We start from the raw sequence: 27,391 nt of genomic DNA, 5'->3' as shown, positions 1-27,391 counted from the left end.
TATGTTTGAAAACAACCATATTACACATTTCCCGTTACTCGTGATAATAATATAAATGTTACTTTCAAAATTTTTTGAAACAGCAACAAATAAAAAATTTTGTTCAACAACAAATGTTGAACAAAAAAGCTTGTTACTTGCAACAAGCTTTACAAAATGATGATTATTCTAACAAAAAATCTACTCCACATATTATACAAGCATTGCCAAATATTTCAAGCGATTGTTCTCATTTTATAGGGTTACCTAATGACGATAACGCATCTTGTTATCCAAATGCATCACTTTAAAGTTATATAAGTTTTAATTCAGCCTTCACGGCCCAGAAACGGACTTGGTTTACAATTTTCTTACCCTATTCAACGTACCACACAAACCATACAAATGCATTATCACATCACCTGCCTATCCCTGGCTACTGTTAGCGTACGTGTTTTTCGCTTCGCTATTATACGTTATTACATTTATATATCTTTATACATTTTTTTTTACATTTATACATTATTACATTTTTACATTTTTACATTTTCATCACATTTGTCAACGATTCTTGCATATTATACCTATTACATATTATTTTACATTTTATACATTTTTCGCTTATACAATGCTCCTAAATTCAGTACGCTTATTTACAAATAACTATTATATCCACTCATCCGTCCATATATCCATACCTTGCGGTGTGTCTCTCCTTTCCTAAACTACTACCAACCGCTTAACCTATTTAACATTAGTCAGGTACAATAAATTTAATACAGATCAATCACCACTCCATCTTACTATCATTGGGATTGCTGCTAAGGCAGCGCACAGACTCAATGCGTACGGACAATGGACACAAAGCACGAGGCACACCCGGCTCCCGGGTAGGGTGGGTCTCTTGCCGGAATTTTCCATCAAAACTGATATGATGATCCCACGCTACTTCTTTGGAAGAAGATACGGGGTCGTGATACCGACAAGAGAAGAATGGAAGGCCCGCAGGACAGTCTATTAGGAACTGGGGACGTCTGGTACACAGATGGCTCTAGAGCAGAGACTGGCACTGGTTCGGGGTACTACTGCCAAAGGGATAGGAGGGGAACCTTTTTTCCCTGGGGCGGTATGCTACGGTCTTCCAGACCAAGATATACGCTATACTGACCTGCACTCAGAGGAACATTGAACTCGGCGCAAGGGATAGAATTATCACCATTTGTTCAGACAGTGAGGCGGCACTTAGAGGACTTATGGCTCATAGGACGACCTCCAGACTGGTCTGGGAATGCAAAGTGGTTGTAAATCAGCTGACCGCTCACAACAACAAGGTCAGGCTGCTCTGGGTCCCAGGACACACCGGGATCAGGGGTAACGAAATAGCAGATAGACTTGCAGCTTTGGGAGCTAAACACCCTCCAATCAGGCCGGAGCCCTACACAGGTGCCGCAAGGTGCCTGCTAACGGGTGAAATCCGGGGCTGGGTTGAGAGGGAGCATACTAAGGAATGGCAAGGAACTCAAGGATGCAGATAAGCCAAAGCGGTAATGGGACAGGACATCAATGTCGGCTGGACCAAGTGCATCACAGGAGGCAGCAGAAATAACTCCCGACTCCTGACACAGATAGTGACCGGGCACATCCGCTTAAGGTACCACGGTCTGAAGATGGGGAAGGAGGCTACGGGTATATGCAGGTGGTGCGAGGGGGCGGAAGAAACGCCTACCCATGTACTGACTGTTTGCCCAAAATTTGCGAAGCTCAGACATCAGTGCTTGGGGGAACTTTTCCCCACGTATGAAGAGATTAGGGCACTCGACGCGGGAGCCATATTGACCTTCTGGAGAAGGATAGGCTTACCTGCGTAGGGGATGCCATGACGAAGGGTGGTACAATGGGTTTACAGCCTAAGTGCCAGGGATCTTGGTCCCCCCTTCATAGTAATAATAATAATAATAATAATAATAATTACCCTAATGCCACCTTATCATATGTTTTAACGTGCCTAATTTTGTACAGCAAAATTTACATAATTTCTCTTCATCCGCTAACCAGTATTTATTACATATATCGTAGTTTCCGCATCTTAACCTAGCTATTATTTTTTTTTCCTTTCCTACTTTAAACTCTTTAAAATATTTCGGAGTTCCTTCAGTTATTATGTCAACGTACCTTCTATTATACTTCGCATCCCTAATCCTAGAAGTAAGCCTTTGGTTTTACGCATCTTTACTAATTTGTATCGCACTATTTAGAATCTTTCCTACTTTCCCTTTCACCCCCTTACTATTTGCTAGCCTCATATTATAATCTACCGAACTCCATCCTAGACTGTTTAAAAATTTGGCCCTTTCTATGCTATAAATCTCGCATTCTTTTAGTTTTTCTTTTTCTCTCCAACAAATGTTAGTCAATCTATAACTCTCTAACCTACTAATTTTCACCTCAAATTTCAAAGCTCTAATCGCCCATGCCTGGCACAACTTCCTAACCCCTGTCTCCTGATAAATCAGATATTTTGGGGTACAATCATCAAGCCTAAGAATCCATCTCCAATAATCTATTTGGCTCTTATAACGCTCATCACTAAATATTGAAATAATCTAGCTCTCCTCCTGTAATCCCTTCTACATAATCTTTCCCCTAACCCCCACGTTTTCTTTAGAGTCACTATTCCTTTTTTTCTCAGCTCCATGGTATGATCCTTGTAATTACATTCTCGGTTGAAAACGAAGCCTAAGTACTTAAATTCTTTTACCTCTTCTAGATGCTCTTTCTGCCACTTCCATACCTCATTCGCGCTATTCTTCTTCTTGTTGAATACTAAAATCCTGGTTTTCTCGCTACTCAAAATCAATTCACTTTCCTCTAAAAATCTTTTTGTAGTCCCAAGCATATCTAAGAGTGCCTAAATTCTAATTTCACCTACTTTAACACCTCCGATTTTTCTTTTCTCAAATTCTTTCTCTAAAACTGCGATATAAATACAAAATAGAATCGGACTTAAGACACATCCTTGCCTCAATCCTTTCGTTGTAAAATTGGATTCCCAATTACAAAATTGAACTTCTTGAAAGTGTACGACTTTTTTGTATAAATGAAAACAGGAAAAATCCATTCACTGATAATTTACCCGGAAGAAGCTGGTATGAAGGTTTCCTTAAACGAAATCCAAACATCTCAGTGCGAGTGTCAGAGAATGTTAGTCTTAACCGAGCAAAAGTAACTGAGTATTCTTTAAAAAAATGGTTTGAAGAAATAGGCGAATATTTAACATCTGAGAGTCTTCTTCACATTGAACCGAGCAGAATTTTTAATTGTGATGAAACTGGTAAGAACTTTTTAATCTTTTTTATGTAACTAGGTATTTATGGTTTTTTAAAATTATTTTGTGAATCAAATTTTGTTTGTAGGTATAAGTCTAAATCCTGCACCAACAAGTGTATTGGCGCCAAAAGGTTACAAGAATGTATTAAAAATAGTTGGTAACAACGAAAAGCAGAATATCACCACACTTGTCAACTGTAATACTGCAGGGGTCCTCGCTCCTACATTTGTGCTGTTTGCTGGGAAAAGTCTTCCGAAGAATGTATGTGAGATGGCTCCAGAGGATTTTGCATTTGACTTTTCCGACAATGGATGGATGACCTCTCAATGTTTTTATGAGTATATAGTCAATGTTTTCCAGCCATGGTTGATCGCTCAGAAAATTCCATTGCCAATAATCATGTATATTGATGGACATTTCTCACACATGACGCTGCACCTCAGCAAATGCTGTTCTGAGAATGGTATCGTCCTAATAGCATTACATCCGAATGCTACCCACACAATTCAGCCACTGGATGTGGCTCTTTTTAGAACACTAAAAATTCAGTGCCAAAAGCAATTTCATGATTTTTGTCAGAAGAGTTTGTTAGTTAATATCAAGAAGTGTCAGTTCCGCTCCTTGATAAAACTTTGAAATCAAGGAAACTCAAACAAATTTTTGAAAATGGCTTTAAGAAATGTGGATTATTTCCATTAGATGTGAAGGCAATTGATTTCAAGAAAGTTTTTCGCACTGACAGATCAACAAACACCATTCCGGATAATGAATTAGTTACACCCGATACAAGTGTAACTGAAAATCAGCTACAGGTGCTCGAACAATTGCTAAGTGACGAACAACTTAGATCTTTCAAAAGCAATCTGACTCCTGTTTGGAATGGTGAAAAAAAGATGAGGGACTTTTTCAAATTTGATATAAATTATCATATCCAGATGTTGATGCAAATGGCCACAATTCTCCAGAGGTATTTTATACTTAATAAACTAATTTATAAAACGATTGTAGTAAATATATTTTATTTTCTTAAAATTACTTTTGCTTAGATCGATTCTGAAAATGAAAATGCTGTCATCGCTGGGGCTTCATGGATGAATACGGATAATGATCTAGGCTAAGCAGATTATTCTGAAAATGAAAATGCTGTCATCGCTGGGGCATCATGGATGAATACGGATAATGATCCAGGCTAAGCAAATCATTTTGAAAATAAAAATGCAGTCATCGCTGGGGCATCATGGATGAATATGGATAATATCTCTGGAAATAGAACCTCTACACCTGTTAATATTGCATTGGACTTCGATAACACACAAGTATACATTTAATTTAGTTTGTCTATAAATATTTTTAAAATTTGTTGATTCTTAAAAATTTAATTTTATGTACATTTAAAGTAAGAATAAAATACACTTTTCAGACTGACTCAAGAGAGAATGTTTATTCTATGAATGATGAAAGTGTGATTGTAGCAGTTGATATGAAGATAAATGCTGGAAATATGAATGAAGAAACTGTAATTGAATTACCAAATGCATGTATAAGTTTGGACTTCAGTGAATCCATGACGAGTGATATTTTGATCGATGAAAGTACTAGTATGATTGTCAGTAGCTTAGCCGTAGAGAATAAAATTTCAAATAATGAAGACAATATTGATCTAATCAGTATGGCCAAAGATACTATAAGTAGCAATTTAGGTAAATATGAAGTTGTAGAAACTGTAGACGTGATTAATAAGGCTGATCTACCAATTAGTATTCATACCGATGCAAATATTACAGTATCTGATAAGGCTAATTTAAGTAATACTATAGAAAATGTACCTGTTAAAAATTGTGATTCGTTGACTGTTAAAGAAAATTTAGCATGTAATGCTAATAATAAACTATCTATAAAAAAGCCTGATCTAGTCAATGCTTTGACAGATAGCACAAACGTTTCTTCTCAAGTCCGTGCTTTGCAAAATATTACAAATAGTGTAAATCACGAGAAACCTAAAGAAGGGATTCAAAAGTTCTTGTTTTGGTCGGAAAATATTTTAGATAGCAAGGGTAAAAAAAGTCGCTCTTATAAAATAAGCAGAGTTCCATCTGTTATATCAGGTGCTGCATGGTAAAACATAGTTGAGCAAGAACAAAATGATAAAAAAGCCAAAATGGAAGAAGCAGTGCTGAGAAAAAAAAAAAATTAGAAAAGCAAGAGAAAACGAAAATTTAAAGAGAAGAAAATAAAAAGAAGAAGGAGGAAGAAAAAATCCTGAAAGATCAAAAACGACTGGAGAAGGAAAAAGAGAAGCTTATGAAGCAAGAAGCAAGGCTTAAAGCTTTAGAAGAAAAAACGCGCGACAAAGAAGCTTTGCTTCAAATTAAAAGAAAAGCTGATATTAAAAACGAAATTGAAGAGCTGCAGAAAAAGTTAGATGCCGAAAATGATAAACCTATTAATGAATAAAAATGTATTTTGAAAATAAACTTTATTTTTTTGTAAAATTTATAGTTACGTTATGTATTTTTATTAATTATAACTTATATCCCTACCTACTCTTATATGATTACTTTGTTGCATGGAAAATCGCGATAAATGAAAAACCGCAATAATTCACGCGCAGTAAATGACCCGCAGTAATACGCACATCCGCAGTAAATGACGCGCAGTAATATGTACGCGACCGCAGTAATGCATGCATAGATAAATATTTTTAAATCTTATTGTTTAAAGGTAAACTATTATTTAAATTCATCCCACTGTTTTTTAGTTGATAGATAAATATTTAAAGTTCCAGTCGAAAAAAAAGTCATGATTTATTGCATTAAATAATTTTTTTAGGCTTCGAAAGTTAACCTCAACATTTTTTCCGCAGTAATACCCCCATCTGCCCTAGCAGGGGTAGATGGTTCGAATCTATTCTTGTACCTATTTCAAAAGCCTTTTTTATTCATTCCAGAACTTTTCGTTGACGATAACATAATCTATCACTGTATGTCCTCTCGCACCTATATATGTAAATTCTCCTTGGTCGTCACCCTCAGCTACCCCGTTAAGCATGATCCATCCCTTGCCCTCAATTGTTTCTATTAGATACCTCCCTTCATTACCTATTATTCTATCTTTACTTTGCCTATTTGTAATAATATTACTATCATCATTTTTATCGATACCTATAAATTTTCCTAATTTTCCTGTCCTAATATTAAAATCCCCCCAAATGATCAACTTTCCTTCCTCTATAAACTCGATATCCTGAATGTTATCTATTACCTTTTTTAAATCCCCAGAGTTGACCAAACATTAATTATTTCTCCACACCTAACTATTTTAGATTTTACAATCCCTTCCTTCACCTCCGCAATCACTTTGCTGCCTACCTCTAACCGCTTCTTTTTTATTCCTATAACAAAACCTCCCTTCGCCCTGCCTACCTTTTGGACTCTAATCACCGGAATATAGTCCCATACAAAATTATTATTCAATTGCTTACTGAACCATTTCCAACCCTTTTCCTCTAACCAAGTTTCGGTTAAACTAACAAAGTTAAACTCCTCAATAAACTCCCAAAAATTCCTATCCTTATTCGTCGCACCATCAACATTCCAAAATATAAATCTAAATTGCCCGCATTGTGATTCTACTTCACCTGTCCTCAGTCCCCCTACCTCACTATTGCAACACCGTTCCTGCTGTTTTAAAAATAGCCCGCGGCCGCGTTCGAGTGCTCAGCATCGACGTTCGAGCTGCGCTTGTCGTCGTCTGCTACATGCCTACGCTCGCTCTCCTGCTTCGCTTCATCCCACTTAACCGATTTTCCTTCAATCCACACTCTACCGAATCCCGCTCTTACATTTCTTCCTAACTCTCTTTGTCCCTTTACCCATCTGTTAATATCTTCTTGTAATTTCCTTTCCTCGTACGACAAATCATTTTCGATGAAAATCTTGCTCCCCGCTAGCTTAGACTTGTTTTGCATCACTAGTTTTTATCCTCTACGCTACCTAAACGCCCGACAATCACCTTGCCCAGTGGCCGCACACTCGTTACCTCTACTTGTACCTTTAACCTATTCAGCAAAAAACGATCGTCCAGTCTTTCAAATCACTCAATAAAATCTCCCGCTCCCTTGATTACGATATTTTACTTTCTTTCGTCCCTATCCTTTTCTTTAATCAGACTTTTCATCTGCCATACCTCTCTATCGGTCAAGCAGCTCCTAGCGCTGCCGACAGTTCCGACGCTGCGAAGACTCCACGCCGATGCTGCTCTACTCCCCATTCCAAACGCGCTCGCTCCAGCCGATCCCCCCTCTTCCGAGAACTCCGCGACCGATGCCGCGCTCGCTGCTTCGGCCTCCTCCCTTTGTTTTTCTTTCTCCTCTATCGCTTTCAACCTTCTTTCGAACTCTTCGATTTTCTTAACTAAATTTGTCTCCGTTTCTATCAAACTTAGCCTAACCTTCTCAATCGCCAATCTTTCTTCCCTAATTTTATCAAGCTCGCGTAAAAACATCTCTAAGTGCGCCTCCTCTTTTTTCTTATCGTCAAGCGCATCACTACTCTTAGAGTTTTTACACTTTTCTTTCACCGGTTCCACGAAATCAACTTTCTTTACCTTCCCATTCAGCGTTGTCTGACCCTTGGATACCTCAGTGTTCCTGCCTCTCGAATTCGGGATCGTGCCAGTGCCCGGGGGTGTCCTGGTCGTCTCCTTTGTTCCATCCTTCCCTCCGCCTCTCGACGTCACATTCGGGCCGGCCATCTTTATCAGCTTCTCTAACCTCGAAACGCTAACGCACACTTATTCTCTAATATCTCTCTAAGTACGCAAAACCGAAACAAACCTATTATCACTACAGGTACCCTATACACTACTCTATCGCCAAACTACTAATTATTCAATTAACCGTGCTAATTTACCACTAAAAATCGCGATTTAATCCGGAGAGACGCCGCAACGCAACCACTCACTCTCACGCCATCTAACCAAGTCGCATCACTTTAAAGTTTATTACACTGTACACCCATACGATTAAAATGCAATGACACTTTGAACTTTACTGGAATTAACAATTCTTTCAAACAATATTTACGTAAGGATATAGTCAATGTAAGGGATCTAAGAGCAATGGCTCATAAACAATATACTGCTACAGAACAACAAGATGCTGCCGAATTTATCGTGCATTTGTGTGATAAATCTGATATTTTGCACGATGTTTTAGAACATCATTTACGTATAATTTTAAAATGCCCCGGTTGCAATGAAACAAGTTTTTCAAACCCTACCCTTAATTATATTTTACCTTTAGCGCTACCACAAATTAAAGAAAATTTGTTGAGTTTGCAAGACATTGTTAATTATAACATACAAAGTTGGAATGACACAGATATTACTTGCAAAAATGGATGCCAACAAAAAAAGATTGAAAAGTTGAAGTTACTACATGTAAAAAAATCTTAATACTGCAATTACAAATATTTATTATTAATGAATATGGCGTAATAAATAATAAACGTTTTAAAGTGATTAATGCCATATTCCATCATGGTAACAGTATGGCATGTGATATAAATGTAGAACCCTGTTCATGGCCTAAGTATGCAAAAGATGCATACTTATTTTTTCTAGAGGAAATAGACCAACTATAAATTAATTTAGGAACAGTACTTCAAGTTAAAAGACATGGTAAGTGTGAAGAAGATAAAACATTTATGAATATCCATAACGATGATATTTATATTAATACTAGTGCTAATACACATAACTACACAAGCTTCTAATTTACGAAAAGCATTAAATCAAGAAAAAAATATTTCTCTGAGACCTCATTTATTTTTTAATAATCTTACTTCGTTAAACATGGATAAAGTGAAAATATAGCTGAATTCTTATAAATTCTGCAATAGCATTAGTGAATCATCTTCATGTATACCGTCGTTTTCAAATAAAATAATTACTTTAGAGCCTGATGTTTATCATAAACCACACGTTATTCAAAATTCTCAATTGAAAGATACAGTACTTTTGAAAAAAATAAAATATTATGAAAAAAAGGAAATTACATTATGAATCAAATAAAGATAAATTTGAAAAGCTAGAAATCACGAAAAATGAAAATCAATTACAAAATAAGAAAACTAATGTTAATAATACGTGTACTCAAAAAAAAAATCTTCAGATAACTTACTTGTAGAGACTTCGAAGATACTTATGAATCATCAAGTCTCGTCATCTTTTATAAAAAATATTTCCAATGCACAAATACGTCATTCAGATATAAATAATGTTTCACAACTCCTTTGTCAATTTGATATTGATAGAGTTGAGAAAGCATTCAAAAAACGCAAATATTACGAGGAAAATCGATAAAAGATTAAAAAAAACTTCGTTATCAGTTAAATATAGAAAAACGTCTAGTTAGTAATAAAAAATATTATCAGTTAAATAGGGAAAAACGTCTAGCTGGTTATAAAAAATATTATGGTTTCAACGCCGAAAAAATTTTAATTAAAAAGAAAAACAAAAGAAAAGATGCAAATTTAAAACAAAATATTGCTCTGCAAAAAATCAACTTAACAAACAAAAAAAATACAACCTTATCAATATAAAACTATCTACTAACAAGTTGATTCAAACTAAAGAAAAATATATAGAAAATGTCATGAAACAATTAGATAATCCATCATTATCAGATCGTAGGATAGAAGCTGATAAATTGGTCACGTCTGCTTTTTATATTCGAGATAATTATATTTCAAAAGTAAAAGGAGAATCCCTGGTAGAATCAGTAACCCACTTAATGGCCAGTTCTTGGAATGGATTCAATCTGCTTACCTTGTTCGTAAGTACAAAATACCCATTATAGTTGGTCGAGTAGCACAGCTGGGTAACACGTGTTTATCACAGTTTGAGGTTAGAATTGGAAAATGGTATCTAGCAGGCTTGGATTCGAGTTCGGAGACTTGAACCCAAACCCTGCACGAGGCCAAATAATTACGGCCGTGCGCCTTAGCCGACTGAGCTACGCAAACGTTGTTCCACTCAAGCCCTATGTTTGAATTATTCAAATTATTCAGTTTACTCATAAATATTAATAATTTTGTATTTTACATCCGAAAAATTAATTAATTCATTGATATTTTCATGAAATATAATTCTCAGCCATAAAAAATGCCCAAGATATCGCTATTTTTAGGAAATTAAAAATGTTCAGTTTTTTCACATTTTACTTAGCCAGTTTTTGTCTTTACGGCTATTTTAAATGAGTGATTTTCTACCCGGGATTATCACCAGAGATTTTTTTCAATAACTACATAATATTACTCAATAATAATACAGTCTTTGAATTAAATTTAAATAATAAGAATGTTATGATAGAATTACTTCTGATTTTAAAATAAAATTATATTTTAATAATGGTATATGATGGGGATCAGATTGGGTGAGTCTAGGTAGTCGAATAATGGACAAGATGTCTCTTGGAAAAACACGTTTATTAAACAAAGGACTCTTCACTGCGTGCTCTCTCCTGGAGGGTTCACGACAGACTGCCGGCCGAGCGTAGCGCCGCAGCTCTATGCGCCTCGCACATGCGCAAGTGGACTAGTATCTCCAACACTCGCTCTTACTTGAGGATCTCTATTGCCTACTCCCAAGGTTCCTCGGCAATGGACGGGTCCGTCTTATCAGGTTCACCCTCAGGAAAATCTAAAACAAAAAAAAAATCAATTAACTATATGTTAAATATAGATTTAACAAGTTCATCGTGCAGTCGCTTTGGCAGAGCTTTGGTGAAAATATCAGCCAATTTATTCTTTGATTTTACCCATTCAATTTTAATACAGTTTTTATTAACGCACTCTTTGACGTAATGTTCTCTCCTTTCTACCATATGCCTTAATCGATTACCCCCATTTACTTTAGCACAAGAAATAGCTGACATGTTATCACAGTACAATGTCATTAGGTATAATTTACGCTCTACCATAATTGACACTGAATTATGTAATGACATAACTTCCTGACAAGCTTCGCTCATTGCAACATACTCATGCTTGAGTCAACGCTTTGTTGCTTATGCATTCTCCACGCCACCGTGTAGCCGAACAGCTGGATAATATATCCACAGGTAGTTTGCAAGACTGGCATCTGTGTATGCTATCAAATCGTTGTCTATTCGATTGAAAGTCAACTCGTAATTTCGTGTACCTGACAAATACTGGAATACTCTCTTAACCATGTTCCACTCATGATTTGTCGGTTTCACTTGGTGCCTACTAAGTACATTCACGGAATAGGAAATATCTGGTCTATTCGCATTTGCCAAGTATAAGAGTGATCCGATCGCATCTCTATATAGTCTATTGGGAATCTGCTCTTTGGTATATTCAGATTCCTCCCTCTCTTTTCTGTCACGGCTCGTGACCTCGCATTGTCTCATTGGTGCATCAATTGGTCTACAACTATCAGATCCAAATCTGTTCAGCATTTTTACTATAAATTTGGTTTGACTCAGTTTGATCGTTCGTTTTGTCATGTTTCTATCTATTTTGATTCCTAAGAATTCTTTCGGACTTCCTAAATCTTTAATTTTAAATTCTAGACTTAAGCTCCTACTCAAATCGTTCAATACTTTATTGTTAGAACTTGCTAATAATATGTAGTCTACATACAATATAGCTAAAATTGTGTCTACACCTACATACTTGATATACAGACATGGGTCTATATCATTTAATTCGAAACCTAATTGAACCATAACACATGTGAATTTATCGTTCCATTTCTTGGGGCTTATCTTAAAGTCATGCAATGATTTATTTAATTTCCACAAAAATCTTTTCCTGATATTACTATCTACTAATACCCCTTCTGGGATTTCCATGTAAATATCCTCCGTTTGATCACTATATAAAAATGCAGTCTCTACATCAAGTTGTCTGATTGAATAGTTTAATTTGTTCGCAATCGAAAAGAATACTCTGATCAACGACATTCTAGAAACCGAAACTTACGTTTCACTTAAATCATACTCATTTATGTCTTTGAAACCACGAATAACTAATCTTCCTTTATATTTAGTTTTGCCTTGTTCATTTACCTTTTTCTTATAAACCCATCTTGAATTTATTATATTTGGTCTCAAATTTCTTATAGATACACTCTATCTATCTACTACCGTGTATACTTGATTTTCTTCAATAGAGTATAATTCTTATTTAATTGCTTCCAACCAAAGATCTCTATATGGTGAGTTTATAGCTTGTCTATATGTCTGTGGATCCCATTAAAGTTTTGCTAGAAGAGCATGATTCTTTAGGTCACTAAAGCGCTCCCCCACTCTATATAAACGTTACGCGCCACAGCTGACAGCTGAGCTCACAGCAGCAGAACAACAGCAGCGCCATAAGCCAGCTAGTGGCAGCAGCAAGAAAGCGGGGAGAGCGCGCAACACGCGTGTATACCTATACATAGCAAACGGCGAGCGCAACAGCGCGATTATAATTAGAGAAGGAGTAGCGAGCGAGCGGCGGCGCGGCGTGCGCATTATATTATAAGTGTATGAATGATAAATGTATATAGGTGTGAGGCATTCGGTATTGACATGGTCCTCCATTCCACATGATCGACAGATCAAGCGACCTGTGCCTCTATTGGCGAACACCTTGACGCCCTTGTGGGAGGGTGCTGACTCTCGCCTGATTCGTGTAGATTCGACCTGTAACAAATAATTCTGTAATTTTTCGCAAGACATCTCCACTGACATCGTCTCTTTGAACAGACAATCAGCGGTGGTGATCTTTGAAATAGCTTCAGCTACTGCTTGAATAAAATAATCTCTTAGTTCCTTTTCCGATAGTTTTACAGCATCTGGGATGCTTTCAAATATTCTTACTTTCTCTTGGAACCTACACGGAGAAAAAAAAAGTTGAGTTTACTCAAGAATTAAGTAAATTTAACCTGAGCGCGTAAGTAACAGGCTATCAAGTACATTTAACTGTAGTCGCTCGCGTAGTTTCTACTGAATGAACAGTTCAGTAGAATCTACTTAAATATTTCATTGAATCAAATAAAATGTTACAGTTGCGATTTTCAGTACGAAATAAAGTTTGTGAATGAAAATTTCAATATTCATTAATGAATATTAATTTACCTACATAATTGATTATAATTAGAATAAGGTTTGGAAATGAAATAAGCACACAATTTGATGATATCTGGTTTAACTAATTAATAGATATTGAGGTTAGAATAATATCTGCACAAAGCTTATCTGATATGCATACAGTGAGCTTCATTTTACTTAACCGTACCAAATCACCAATTTTATTTAATCATGTCATACTATCTGATTGAAGAAATTAATAGATATTGTGCATATTAGCATGATAATAGTGCAAAATGCCTTGTTCAACAAAACTAAACTAAAAATAAACCCATTGGAACACTCACTGTGGCTTCGAGTACATTAGATAAGTATTTCACATTTTTCAAGGCATCGGTAATTTGGACCAAAATCTCAAATCAGACAATTAAAGTGATAACACAATAAAGATTGCTTGAACTTATTCATCAGCTCTTGGCATTTCTAAAAAGAGTACATATTATGCAGTTCAAAGGTTATTAGAAAATTCTTATCTTTCAAAATTGAAAACCGCGACCCAAAGCTTAAAATTCTTTTGAATATTTTGAATAGCTTCTAAGCTGTAGATCAAAAAGTATTAAATATGTACTCTTATATAAGTATAAAATATGTACTCTTTTTGGAAATGCCAAGAGTTGATGAATAAGTTCAATCGTAATCGCAACTCTTGTACTTTTGTGTAAGATCTATCCTTAACTTTATTTTAAAAAAGGTTTTAAAAATCATGTCTGTTCCCTATTAAAGTGATAACACAATAAAGTTAAGGATAAATCTTACACGAAAGTACAAGAGTTGCGATTTTTACTGCAATATTTGTTAAGTAATAATTTTTTGAAAATTCGGTTTGCTAATAATACGTTTAAACGATTGAGAGCTCACGTGATCAATATGGCTGCGCGAAGGATGAAAATATATATAGATGTATAAACGCATGTCAATTTTAATACATAAAATAACCTTATTCTTTTATCCAAAATCATAAAAGAGGTGAGAGATAATGTTTCAAAATCGAAATAGATTCATGATGACTGAATTTATGCACTCAAATGCCCGTACGTTAGGTTAGGTCTTTATCCTTTGAGCCACCATATTGGAAAGCTGCCGTTTTAAAAACTACTCAAACATACGAATTTTTAATTAATTATACTAGGGCCTAGAGGTACTAAATCAGCAAAAAATTGATACATGACGTATTCTTATGCTATTTTCTACAGTATATAAGTATTTATATGTAGATAGCAAAACCATGTCTGTTCCCTATTGACTGATTTGAGATTTTGACCCAAATCACCGATTCCAAGAAAAATGTGAAATCCTTATCTAATGTACTCGAAGCCACAATGAGTGTCTCAATGGGTTTATTTTTAGTTTAGTTTTGTTAACAAGGCATTTTGCACTATTACCATGCTAATATGCACAATGTCTATTAATTTCTTTAATCTGATAGTATGACATGATTAAATAAAAATTGATGACTTGGTACGGTCAAGTATAATGAAACTCACTGCATGCATATCATATGAACTTTGAAACTTTGGGTATTCATTGAAATACAAAATTGTCTAGGGTTGTGGTAATTCCCAAACACAGCTGCTTCTTTATTCTAAACAATAATCTCTACTGAAGCGCGACGAGTAATTTTAACTTAAGCGATGCTCATGTTACTTGAAACTGACAGTTCAGTAGATTTTACTCAAGTCTGCAGTAGCATTGACTGAAAGGGTGTCCTCTGTAGGTTCACTTAGGTCACTACAGTAAATTCAACCTTTTTTTCCTCAGGATATCATGAAAATCGGACGCAGATTCTTTTGAAGGTAAGTATTTAATTGTAAGCAGATCTTTTCTAGCTGAGATACTAGTTGTTATAGGCTCATATCTTTTAATATCTTTTAACTTCTTTAAGATCTTTTTGGGCTCTTTTAAGTTAACTATTTTGTTATAGTAGATCGTGTCAATTCTATTTATCATGATATCTTGGACTTTAAATTTATCCTCAGATCTTTTTAATTCGTCTATAATAGAATTGAAGCTTGCATCATCATCATCTATGATATAGAGCAACTTTTTGATTCTATGTTCAGACTTATTTAGACTTTTTTAGTTCTTTTTCTTTTTATAAAAACAAAACCTTTGATTTGTTCTCAACGAGTTCATTTACTACACTCAATGGAACACTTTACATATTATACACGGGCTCCTTTGGAGCGCGGTCAAAAATAGTCGATTGACATAGAGTGCGATGTTTTCAAAGTTAAGAGAATGAAATAAAAAACTATCGACCATACTCGGCATAATCTTAAGAAGATCCACGCGAAATTTCAGTTTGCGTTGTCGCACGGATCACTAAGAAATCAAGCGTAACGTAAATAAAACGCTAAGCTTGTCGGCTGCGTGAAGAGGTGCGCGGTGAGAGGGGAGCCGGCGCGCGGTGCGTGGGGACGCCCTGTTCCTCACCCCGCCGGCTGGAGGCATAGAACACCCTTAAGGATAATCTAAATAAAGTATATCAGATTTATTTGCGAAAAAGAAATACTATAGTTAACGATGTCATTTCAGAGAAAATCGCTGCCGAAAAATTCTCAATTTAACACGTAGTCTTATGGGACAACTCATAAAATTCGATTAACACTTCAGAAAAGAAACCGGAGTCCCCATAAATCAAATATATACGAATAGTTTTGATTCCGAGGAATCTATTAGTTGCATAAAAACATAGGGTTGACGACTTAAATACAGAGAAAATTGCAAGAAAAGTACGGAAAATGAAAATACTTTGTTGCAACTATTGCTAATGCGCATGCGCCGTAAATTTGGCAACACTTCATCGATGAGATGGCGTACAATTCGAACGATCTGAACGAGAAGAATGATAAATCGCAATAAATAAATGAGGAAGTGATCGCCCATGTATACAAAAATAATTCTAGAGCGATTGCAAAATTCTTTTTCTATAAAAAATATCTTATTAGATATAAAAAGCCGTAATCAGAATATTCTTCACGAATGAATTGGATTAATCATTCTGTATGCAGAATTCATTGTGGAAGAATTAGAAATTTTATGTTTAAAAAATCATATAGGTATAAAAGGAAAATGAAAGGAGAATATTTAGTATTATAATAAATATTTATTAATAATATAACATTTTCATTATTCTATGAAATCACAATTAATCTTTTTTTTTGATTCATTGAACTGATCAAAAATACTTTTAATAATTTTTTTATTAGTTGTAACTCGTGGTTTATTATTTATATTTTCGCCTAAAAGGATGGTTAAACCACCGAATCCCCCTGTTTTAAAAGCCTCTTGAAGTATCGTCATATTGACACCGGCCTTAGAAAGTTTTCCCTTCATTGCTTTTGAAACTTTGAGAACTGATAAAGACTTAATATTTTCTTTGGTTTGTTGTAACCTAGCTTTGGCATTCAACATGAATTCAATACTTTTAGTACTTTCTACAATAACAGTCTTATCTAAGTCGGTTGCTTGAAGGATAGCTTGTTTTCGTTCAAGTAATAAACCTTTGAATAAGTGTAGAGAATCACAGACTCCTTTGACAAATAACAAACTCTTTCATAAGATTTAGTGACTTAGCTAAATCGAGTATTCTCGGTACATCAAACGTATTGCTATTGTGAGCAACGAGAATGCATGGTTTCTTCTGACGTTGCAAAAAAAAAAAATAATAATAATAATAAAAAGCTTATACCCTCGTAGGAAATTAAGGCTAATATGGCCACGATATGTCAAATTTTATGCCCAGTATCCATATTGTGTGGCATATCGTGGCCATATGTCCCTGTTGACAGGCGACGGTAAGTGGGCATAAATTATGGCGAACGTTTTATACATGGCAACCTAACCTAGCACACATTTATGCATATGTACAAACATGACCACACTCAACACTCACACTGAAATGTACACTTTTTATGTGGGTTTAGATATTAGAAACATTAAGTAAAATTTTTGTGTTCAAGATTTTATCAATGATGAAGTGTAGAAGTGATGATCTTGATAGATATTCCCAACTCAGTGTTCAAGTCAGTCGCAGGCAGTATTCATCATTATAGTGCCTTGTATGCAATGTATTCGTACAAGATGTTTAATTTGTAGTGTAGATGCTTATTTTATTATGTAGGAACAGGCTAGCGTAACAATTTTTGCTTGACTGTCTTTGCTAGCTGACCTACACTGAACCCCATGGTTCCGGGGGCAAAATTTACACATAGGTGTTTATATGAAAATTTAAACTACAGCAGTTGAGATAAAGATAAGTGGATATATTGTTTTAACAGCTTGAAAGAAATCACCATGCAAAATTTCAGCCTTCTAAGTATGATAGATTTTAATTGAGAGCAAAATCAAATTCTCAATGATTGTACGATTATATATTTCAAAATAAGACGTCGTTTTTTAAATGGAACCGTTTTCTTTTTTTCAATTTCCCGTAAGCGGCAATCTTGCTTTCTTTTACGAAATGGTGCAGTATAACTTCCAAGAGACAAATTCAGTTCTTTATTTAAATTAACAATAAAAATATTTCCTAGATTTTTTGGCACACAGCAATAGCTACTTAAACACAATGTGATTCTAAACTACCATAAAATATAGACTTGGGATGCTTCGATATAACTGTATTATTGAAGGATTCGTTTGGTTGACTTAATGCACAATTTGCTAACTGTGTTTCGCTTTTTATAAATGGCTGTAGTATTTTTTCCCAGCGCTCGCGCAAACTTAAATCTGATAAACACTTTCCATCCTTGAAATATTTATATTTATGTGTACCATTATATTCCTGTGTACAGAATGACCCGCAATTTTCATGTTCTCTAAAAGCGTGGGGTATAATATTTTCTAGAGCAACTTCCACTTTTAACTCATCTTCTTGATTTTTCTTCACAGATATAGTAAAAACTTTGGAAAAATATTCTCTCAGAGTAGCATTTAATTTTATTTCATAAAATTTAGAATTGAACGTTTTTGCAACGTGATTGAAGTCTGACCATTTTGTTATAACATAAGGTGATAGCCTTCTCAAATCTGCGATGGAAGATGAGTTGTCATCGCTTATTAAAGTTTTTATTCTACATTTTGCTCTGACTAGATAATTGTTTTTCAAAATTAGTTCTACAGCCATGTCTGCCTCCATAGATTTCGAAGAACCACTATGATTTTTTCTACAATCGTGATTTTTGGTTTTCTTTATTTTACATTGCTTATAATAGATATTACAACAAGCATATGCAATGACTTTTTTATTAAAAAATCCTATTAGAAAAGCATCACCTACGTGACAAATACATTTTATAAAATATTTATTGAATTATCATAATGAATAATCTGAAGCACTGATATTTAAGTGTACCACTGAAACTATTGTTTTGACGAGACCTTTTTATCCATGCAGCATCAAAGGAACCTGTAAGCTTAGTAACATTGCTGTTGTTTGTATCTTAAGTCGCAGAATCCTTGCTATATATTAAGAGTAAATTGTAAAGGAACTTATAAAGGATCGTGTTTAAAGAATCAGGATAAATAAAATACTTGTTTATCAAAAATCATGTTTTACATTTTAATTGATTATATTGGGATAAAGTACGTTAAAAAAATCAAGTTGTGTATACAATTCATTACATGATTACATATTGAGTATATTCATATGCAGTAAATTATCACATTTATTCTTCAAATTATATTGTAAAATATTTATAAATAAAAATTTGTAGTATAACAATTAAAAAAAAATCAAATAATTTGCTGATAAAATTCTAATTCACTTTGTACAATTCAATGATTTGATAATTGTTGTATTTGAAGAAAACTTACTTTTCGTGTTGATATGCAAGAGTTGATGATTTTTCTTCTTCTAAGGCTGACACACAAGACTTCTTCGCTAAAGAATCAATTTTTTGGCCTACGTATCTCTCATATCGTTTTAAAGATTTGTCGTCAATTGTAGGTGCATTCAGAGCTGAGAAGTAGGTATTTATCTTAGTTTTGCCAACACCTGCATCAAGCATACCTGTTAACATAATAAATGGAAATAATTTTTACTTTCTAAATATACTTTTAACATTAAATTTTATATAGTACTAGGAATAAAGGCGCGCGTCGCCCGCTCTGGATTCTATCCCTGTCTAATAACTCTGGTAGAAAATTCACTATAAGTGTTGGGCGGCACACTAACTTCTGCTAATATTTTATAAGCATCTGATACGTTACCATGCCCGCAATACTATTTTAAAATAAATAATTCCCAATGTCGTCGTCATTAAGGTTTGAGTAGTGAATTTGAAGAAAAGTTCAGTATAAGAGTCAGTGAGTTTGTCTATCATTACAATTCAAAGGGCATTGTATGATGATAGACTTAAACTTACTGACTCGGATACTGAACTTTTCTTTAAATTCACCTCTCAAACCTCATCGAGGGTGACTTTGGGCATATAGAAACACAGTATTATATCTTCATAGTTTTCATTGTTTTAATTGCACTTCTCCCTGACATTTCAAAAAAACTGAATAATCACACACATTATTACTATTTTTAAATAAGGTTATGGTGCCACTTTTCAATACACATGTTTTAATACTACACTCTTGGTAATGATTAATTTACTAAGGTTTCTTGTTAGTTACGTATCATGTATTTTTTCTGCCATCGAGGTTTCCACATTTCATTTTAAATACCTCAAATATTTCTACCAGGGTTATGACTGTTTTGAGGTTATGAATTTAAAGCGCGCGGTTCTGATCTCGTTGCCTAGTCAACCAACCAGCAACCAATCAGAATCACGTATTAAATGCTTCACAACAAAGTTCATCATTTTTTAAAGAGAGGATTCACCTACCAACAGCTGATTTCCGATTTGTATCATAGAAGTTTTTATTCGTTTTTTCCCAGTTTCTACTGCAACAATAATCCTCCAACAGTGACATTCTATAAACCATTTACTTACTAATCCTACGAATTTCTCTGCCTATAAGTAACGGAGAGACAATGTATTGTTACATGCATGTACACCACATATACTTTGCCACCGAGTCTTTTTCAATGAGTATACGTCCTTGTAATAAATCATTGGCTTCCTCACTGTCGACATTTACAGATGCCTATAGATCTTTCCATTTCTGGTGCCAAAGTAGGGGTTTCTATTTGAAAAAATCGACTTGACCTTCAAATGACCTTGAAGGTCATGCTCAATGACATTGTCAAGGTCATCATCAGATAGCCAGGGAAAAATCCTAAAACTTTTACCCGAAACTTTTTTCGCTGGCATGCTTTGCCAACGAGATAATTGAGATTAAAGATTAAAATGACTCACCCTGTATATATATATGTATAACATACATATACAACTGCTGCATAGGAACAGAAAGTCTAAAATGATAAAACTTTAATATAAGAGAAAAATAGTTTTTTTAGCGACGACATCCCCTTAACAAATTATATACCTATACGCACATATATCACTAATAATTAGAGAAAAATAATAACTATTAAACAATATTATTATGCACCAACAATATATGCAATAGAATTTACAATTTAGATTTGAAAATTCAAAACAAACTGATATCGAAAAAACTATCTAAATATGGAGTGGAAACTTCAGTATTAAAATTGGACAAATGATCCGAATCATAAACTACATCAAAATAACTAGAATAACACTATTAGTAATCAAAGGCAACTTAACTCTTTACACAATTTGCTAGCATGACTCCATGTCTTTTACGAAAAATCTAAAAATCATTAATTTGCTAAAATACATTATCTTATACTTTTAATGCACAGAGTGATATAATTTGCTCCATAAATTTATATCTCATTTGTATGGGACAAGACTACATTAAGGTTCAAAAATAAACTGTGAAATCATTGTCGATCAGATATTATGACTTTATTGAAATCTCCTAACGATCAGGTCCTGGTGTGACCTTCTCTCACAAGTTGTCGCCGAGAACTGACGCTCTACTCATTAAACGCCGCCGAAAACTCGGGCCCACTAGAACAAAGACGCTTTCCCGAGGACTACCGTAGGGACTCGAAGCAGTGCGCGCGCTCCTCTATATCTATAGCTATACACACCCAGTCATGTGCCCGCGCGAACGCCTCTCGCCACTCGACTCTCTGGCCTGGTAGTCACAGATCGGCCCTTTAGCCTCTCCGCACTGAAAGTGACCCTCAAAATCCGCGGAGTAAAACGCCTAGAGGGGGTCGTGGCAGTCTAAGAATGATTATAAAATCACTCCTAACCGTATTGGCCTGAAGCCACGAATCGCCTTGTCGATTCGCGCATATGAGAGCCAAATGACGGAAAAACGTTCGCTAAAACTACTAATAGGTAGAATATATTATTAATAAAGAATAAATACGCCGCACTTACTCTTATCCCTAGTATTCCTCGGTTACGTCCGGAACATCATTTAACCTTAGTAGATGTACTGTATCATGCCGTAGATGGCTGGACTGTCGTACGGCTCCTGCAGTGTCGTACTGCTATTCCGGCTCTGGCATAGCCATGACTTCTACATAGATGGACGTGTCGCCAATGTCGTGACGAAAGATTACGCCCGTTACACGCAAAAAGGAACAGAAACAAATGAATACTGACCCACCATGTTAAATAAGTATTATCCTGTAGTGCAGCATTTATCAGGTATATTTTAGTCTGTTTTCTTAGCTGGTATAATGCTATTGCGAAAAGTCTCGTTGTTTATTATTTTCTGATCGTATCATTAACTTATAAATTTTATATGTTATTATCATTACAATCCCTAAAATCTTTGACACACAAATTAAATGTCATTAAAATTCAACATTATTTTTTGCTGCAGCAGACCAATTAAAGTATTCGAATGAAACTGAATAGTTTTATTTAAATTATGCCATGCAATTATGACGAATCTGAAAAATTGATCTGTTTCATAAGAATACGAATTTCTTTTATAAAACATGGTCAGTATATTGAAAATACTATCTGGTAACACAACCGATAATTAGAACCGTTAAGTCTTACCCCATTACAGTTTAATGAATTTATCAATAATATATGAATATCTGCATATTCTGTGCGTGCGTGTGTGTGTGTGTGTGTATAAATAAATATATATATATATATATATATATATACTAGTGGGGCTCCGCCCCCCTGCTCGCTTCGCTCGCCAACCCCCTATTGTAGTTTCTGTGTGATTTTATCTTCAAAATTTTATTTTCATGAACTGATAATTATGTTCTGGATGGTTGAAAATGATCGATCTTATTGTATAAGAAAACCTGTTACTGGAAGTAAAAGTATTGTTTAACATTGAACTTCTACTATTAATGGCATTTAAAATAGTTTTAGCTAGTTTTTGAAGTTTTCTGACGCTTGAAATTCATCATTTGAATTTATATATATATTTTTTTTTAAATTAATTTTAATTTTTTTTAATGTTCTTAATGTTTAAATCTTTGTGCCGCAAAAGGCATCTATAAAATGATAGACTTTTCGAGTTGCGCGCCATTGGGAGACGTGAGGTGATCCTGAAAATTAAATTATTTGGAAAACTGTCTCTTTATTCTGTCTCTCTAGTTCTGTCTGACTACTCATATTACCTGAAAATTCATCGAGGTCTTTGATCTCGCTTATCTTGACCATTTTGTTGTTTATTCAATCAGTGAATCATCTATAATGATTATACTTTCTGATGGTTCTTTGAGTTCTTTGAACTCAATTATTCCCTAACTTATTTACACGTTATTAATAATTAACTTTAATCTTATAACTTAAATAAAATTAGAGATCTTCAATATCTGGTTCTCTTGGAACTGATACTTCTTACCTTAACCTAAACCTTAATTCTATTTAATATTATCCAATTTAAATCTATGATAATATGTTATAAATTTGTATTTAATTGGACTGTTAATGCGGCCTTATTTTACTACGCAATAGCGTTGTGAAAGTATGACGGTCTCAAGCCCGATAACGCAGAGAGCAGTCATGTTATTTGGTGGGGGGGTGGTGGGGGGGCCAGGCGGGGGGGTGGTGGAGGGGCGATGGGGGGGTCGTGGGGGGCGATGGGGGGGGCGATGGGGGCGGTGGGGGGCGGTGGGGGTGGTGGGGGGGTTTTTGAGATTTTCGAAAATAACAGAAAAATGAAAGAATTTTACGTGTTTTGGTGGGGGGGCCAAGGTGGGGGGGTGGTGGAGGGGTGGTGGGGGGGAGTCTTGCCAAAATGACTATATAATATAGGAAGATATATTTAATAAAGAGGAAAAGGCGGAAAAGTGAAGGAATCGCGCTGAAATTTTATTTGGAAATAAAGTACAACATGTAGAACATATATTCAGTTTGGGCAAAAATTAAAATTATCATTTTCGATTTCACAAAGAACCACACACTCACACATACACATATATATATATATATATACATATATATATATATATATATATATATATATATATATATATATATATATATATATATATATATATATATAGCAAAGTAACAATTGTTATTATAACTTCTTTTTGAATTCCAGATCGTTCACAAGGCACATCTTTCTGGTCGCCATTTCAAACGGCTGCAGGCACAGTTACCTCTTTGTTTAAAGGTGCGTATTATGCATTGATGTATTTATTCTGTTCAACAAAGTATTTTGTGCGATACACTTATTGGTACACTTGTTGGTGGCTTAATGCTTGCAAAAGAAATTTAAAAATCTTACATTGAGCAATTGGGGAGGGGGGAGGCTTTTTATTGTGTACTTGTAGTCAGAAAGGCAGAAAGTACTTAAAAAATACCATCAGAAATTGTTTCCGAGAGCTTATGACCTTCAAAAAGCTCTTACGGATTATGCTAAAAAAATCTTATTCGAATCAAAGTCTAGGAATTCATATAATAGCGCAAAACATAAACAGAAATGCGTTTTTCCACATTGTTGGAATTTGAGGATGGATAAATTAACAACACTGTAAGGTTAAATAATAATACATAATATATTGAACTTTGCAAGTGTCCATAGCCACAAGTTATCGGCAGGTCCATTCTAGTCAGAGTCTAACAGTAGACCGTACTGAAAAAAAGCAGATGACAATCAGATGATTATTAGCTGATAATCTGCTGATAATCTGCTGATAATCGTGTCAAAACGTCAACTGATTATCGGGTGATATCAGCTTAATGTAGTTCACCGGAATATTTATTTTCTTAGGATATCGCTCAAACTTTGTTACATGTTCAATTAAGTATCTTCTACAACATGGTTTTTTTACCCCCCAAGCGACATTATTTTTAGAGATATTAAACCTTGAAATTTTGTATTTGAACATGGAAAACCCATACGGAGTCTGAATTTTGAGGACGTTTAGTTGAATTGCGAAGCAAGTTTTGTTAGAATATTTATAAAAAACTAGCCTATCGTGTAAAATGGCAATACAAATCATGGAGAAAAAGTTGGATAGGGCAAACGAGGTTTTTTTTTAAGATACAACAATTCAAAGTTTTGATTCCATGCTATCAGTATATCTATATAGGTGCGCAGTGTTCCTCTCTCTTACAAGTTTTGAGAGTATTTTATACTCTAAACAATGTATATCGCTATTATAATGTTTGATACTATGAATTGTAAGGTTTTGACATTAGATAACACTGTATAATATCTTAAAGAAGACATTTTCTAATAAAAACCCTATTTGAGCACCACTGCAGCCGGTGAACTACCTTAATATTTTTATTTAAGCTGAAAGTTACAAATATGCGTTTATATGAGATAAAATTCTAATAATAATCAGCTGATTATCAGGTGATAATCATCAAAAAAATTTTAACCTTCAGTATATTTTTTCGAAGTTGTTTAAAATTAATAAAATTAAAAAATTTATAAAATTCACATAATGAGGGCCAATACGGTTTTACCATCAAAACACTGGCTGTGAGCTACAACAATTTTATTTATTAATATATAGAAAAATTTGTTGTTCAAATAAAATTATTAAAAAATAAAATTGTTGTAGCTCACAGCCAGTGTTTTTATGTTATCATCTGAATGGTAAAACCGTATTGGCCCTCATTATGTAAATTTTATAAATTTTATTAATTTAAAACAACTTCGAAAAATATACTGAAGGTTAAAAAGTTTTTGATGATTATCACCTGATAATCAGCTGATTATAATTACCATTTTATCTCATATAAACGCATATTTGTAACTATCAGCTTAAATAAAAATATTAAGCTGATTATCAGCTAATAATCAGCTGATTATCATCTGCTTTTTTCAGTAGGGGAGAGGGACACGAGTGCATAGCTTCAACAGCTCTCGCAGTGACGTGATGCTCACATACATATGATAAGTGGGGAGACGTACATGTGTATGTTTGTGGCTTACTAGTCGTTGCGCGTCGTATTACAATACGTTCTATTTGTTGCTAGGTTTGTATTTTTACAATAAATAAGCAAATGCAATTTTCTCTCCTGATTCAAACATTGTATATACAAATCTTCATGATTTCATACTACTTTGATTAAACATTTTTACTATATAAAACTACCAGCTGTTATATCCTAAGCTATTGAAAGCTGTCACCGGACAGTAACTCTATGGGTTATTTTGCTTTCATAAGCACGGACGAGGACAAAGCTTCAGAGCTCGAAGCTAAGCGCCGTCGGTACTTGACTACCTTCGCGATCTATTTAATAGAACAGCCTCCAGTAAGCCGCCGAAAAATCTTTCGAAATTGCACTAGTTCCCGTTACACGCACAAATTTAATTTAACTCCAAAATTTTGATTCCGCTACTTTTCGGGTAATTCGTCGAATGGACGTTACTCTAATCGTGATATCGTTATCGCGAATTCATGATATTAGAGAGGCTACTTGGATTTCTAATCATGAGAGAAAAAGAGAGAAGTGCGCGAATGAAGCATGCTTATTTAAATAAAGTCACTTATCTTTTTTTATACTCTGCTACTGAACTGCTCGGCTACCAGCACGTCCTCTCAGCAGCTTTGGCTCAGCTTCCGAAGCGGAGTAAATGCGAGGGTGGATTGGTTCGCAAGGAGTCAGGAGTTTCCAGGTTCAAAATACACTCGCGATTTCACTGTTTTCTTATTTTATTCAATTTTAAACAGTTTGTAAATAACACTCGCACGCAACTATCTGGCGATTTTAATTATTAATTTTGTCAAGAATGACTACAAACAACGTAAGTATGCTAGTTCGATAAAGTGAAAATTTTGCGCGGCTGAAATTCTTCTAAGTTTTAAATGAGAAAAAGAAAATATCCTAAGTTTTTGTACTATCCGAAATATTCTAAGTCCCTGGGTCAAACACGGGCTTCCCGTTCCTCGAACACGCAGCGAAAAAGGTTGTCCAGGATCCGCTGCTAACGGCACTCGGGTCCGGGTCGGCAGGTCTTCTGTCGCGGCTCTCTCTCTCTCTCTCTCTCTCTCTCTCTCTCTCTCTCTCTCTCTCTCTCTCTGCTTCCTTTCTTCTCTCTTCTTCTTTTCGATAGCTCGTCCGGGCATCGGTGTTTTGGCCAATGGGGACGATTCTCACTGTCTGGGATCGGGAATGGCGGAGCGGCTTTTGCCGACGTCGTGCCGAAATCCAGAGCAGCTCTCGACAGCTTCCGACTCCTTAAGACTTCCTCGCGTTGCTCTCTCCGGGGAAAACTCCTCGAGTCGACAGCCACTAACGCTCTTCTTTTCACTAGCTCGAGGTACGTGCTAGCACCTCGAGATCCACAACAAGACTCAATTTTTGGGCACGCGCTAGCGAGAACCCCCCTACCTCTCCCTAGGTCACGCGGGAAAGAGCCTCTTATTGGCTCGTTAGTCCGCGCGGACTGCTCACGCGGAGCGGCTGAGGTGCAGATTGTTTGATCAACCGGCGCGACTCCTCGAAACTCCTCTCTGAAGCCGGTGGCGAACTAGCGATTTTCTC

General features: G+C 35.1%; 1 protein-coding gene across 1 annotated transcript in view; it reads left to right on the top strand.

Moving 5' to 3' along the window:
• LOC103315370 overlaps positions 1 to 27,391 on the top strand; it is a 175,614-nt gene that overhangs the window by 81,150 nt on the left and 67,073 nt on the right. Inside the window, exon 6 of the mRNA XM_031927029.1 lies at positions 23,988 to 24,059. Within this exon, the coding sequence (XP_031782889.1) occupies positions 23,988 to 24,059 (72 nt within the window). The remainder of the gene's footprint in view (positions 1 to 23,987; positions 24,060 to 27,391) is intronic.

The sequence above is a fragment of the Nasonia vitripennis genome (genome assembly GCF_009193385.2).
Source record: "Nasonia vitripennis strain AsymCx chromosome 3 unlocalized genomic scaffold, Nvit_psr_1.1 chr3_random0009, whole genome shotgun sequence".
NCBI classification, from domain to species: Eukaryota; Metazoa; Arthropoda; class Insecta; order Hymenoptera; family Pteromalidae; genus Nasonia; species Nasonia vitripennis.
This window is presented reverse-complemented; position numbering and strand designations above follow the sequence as displayed.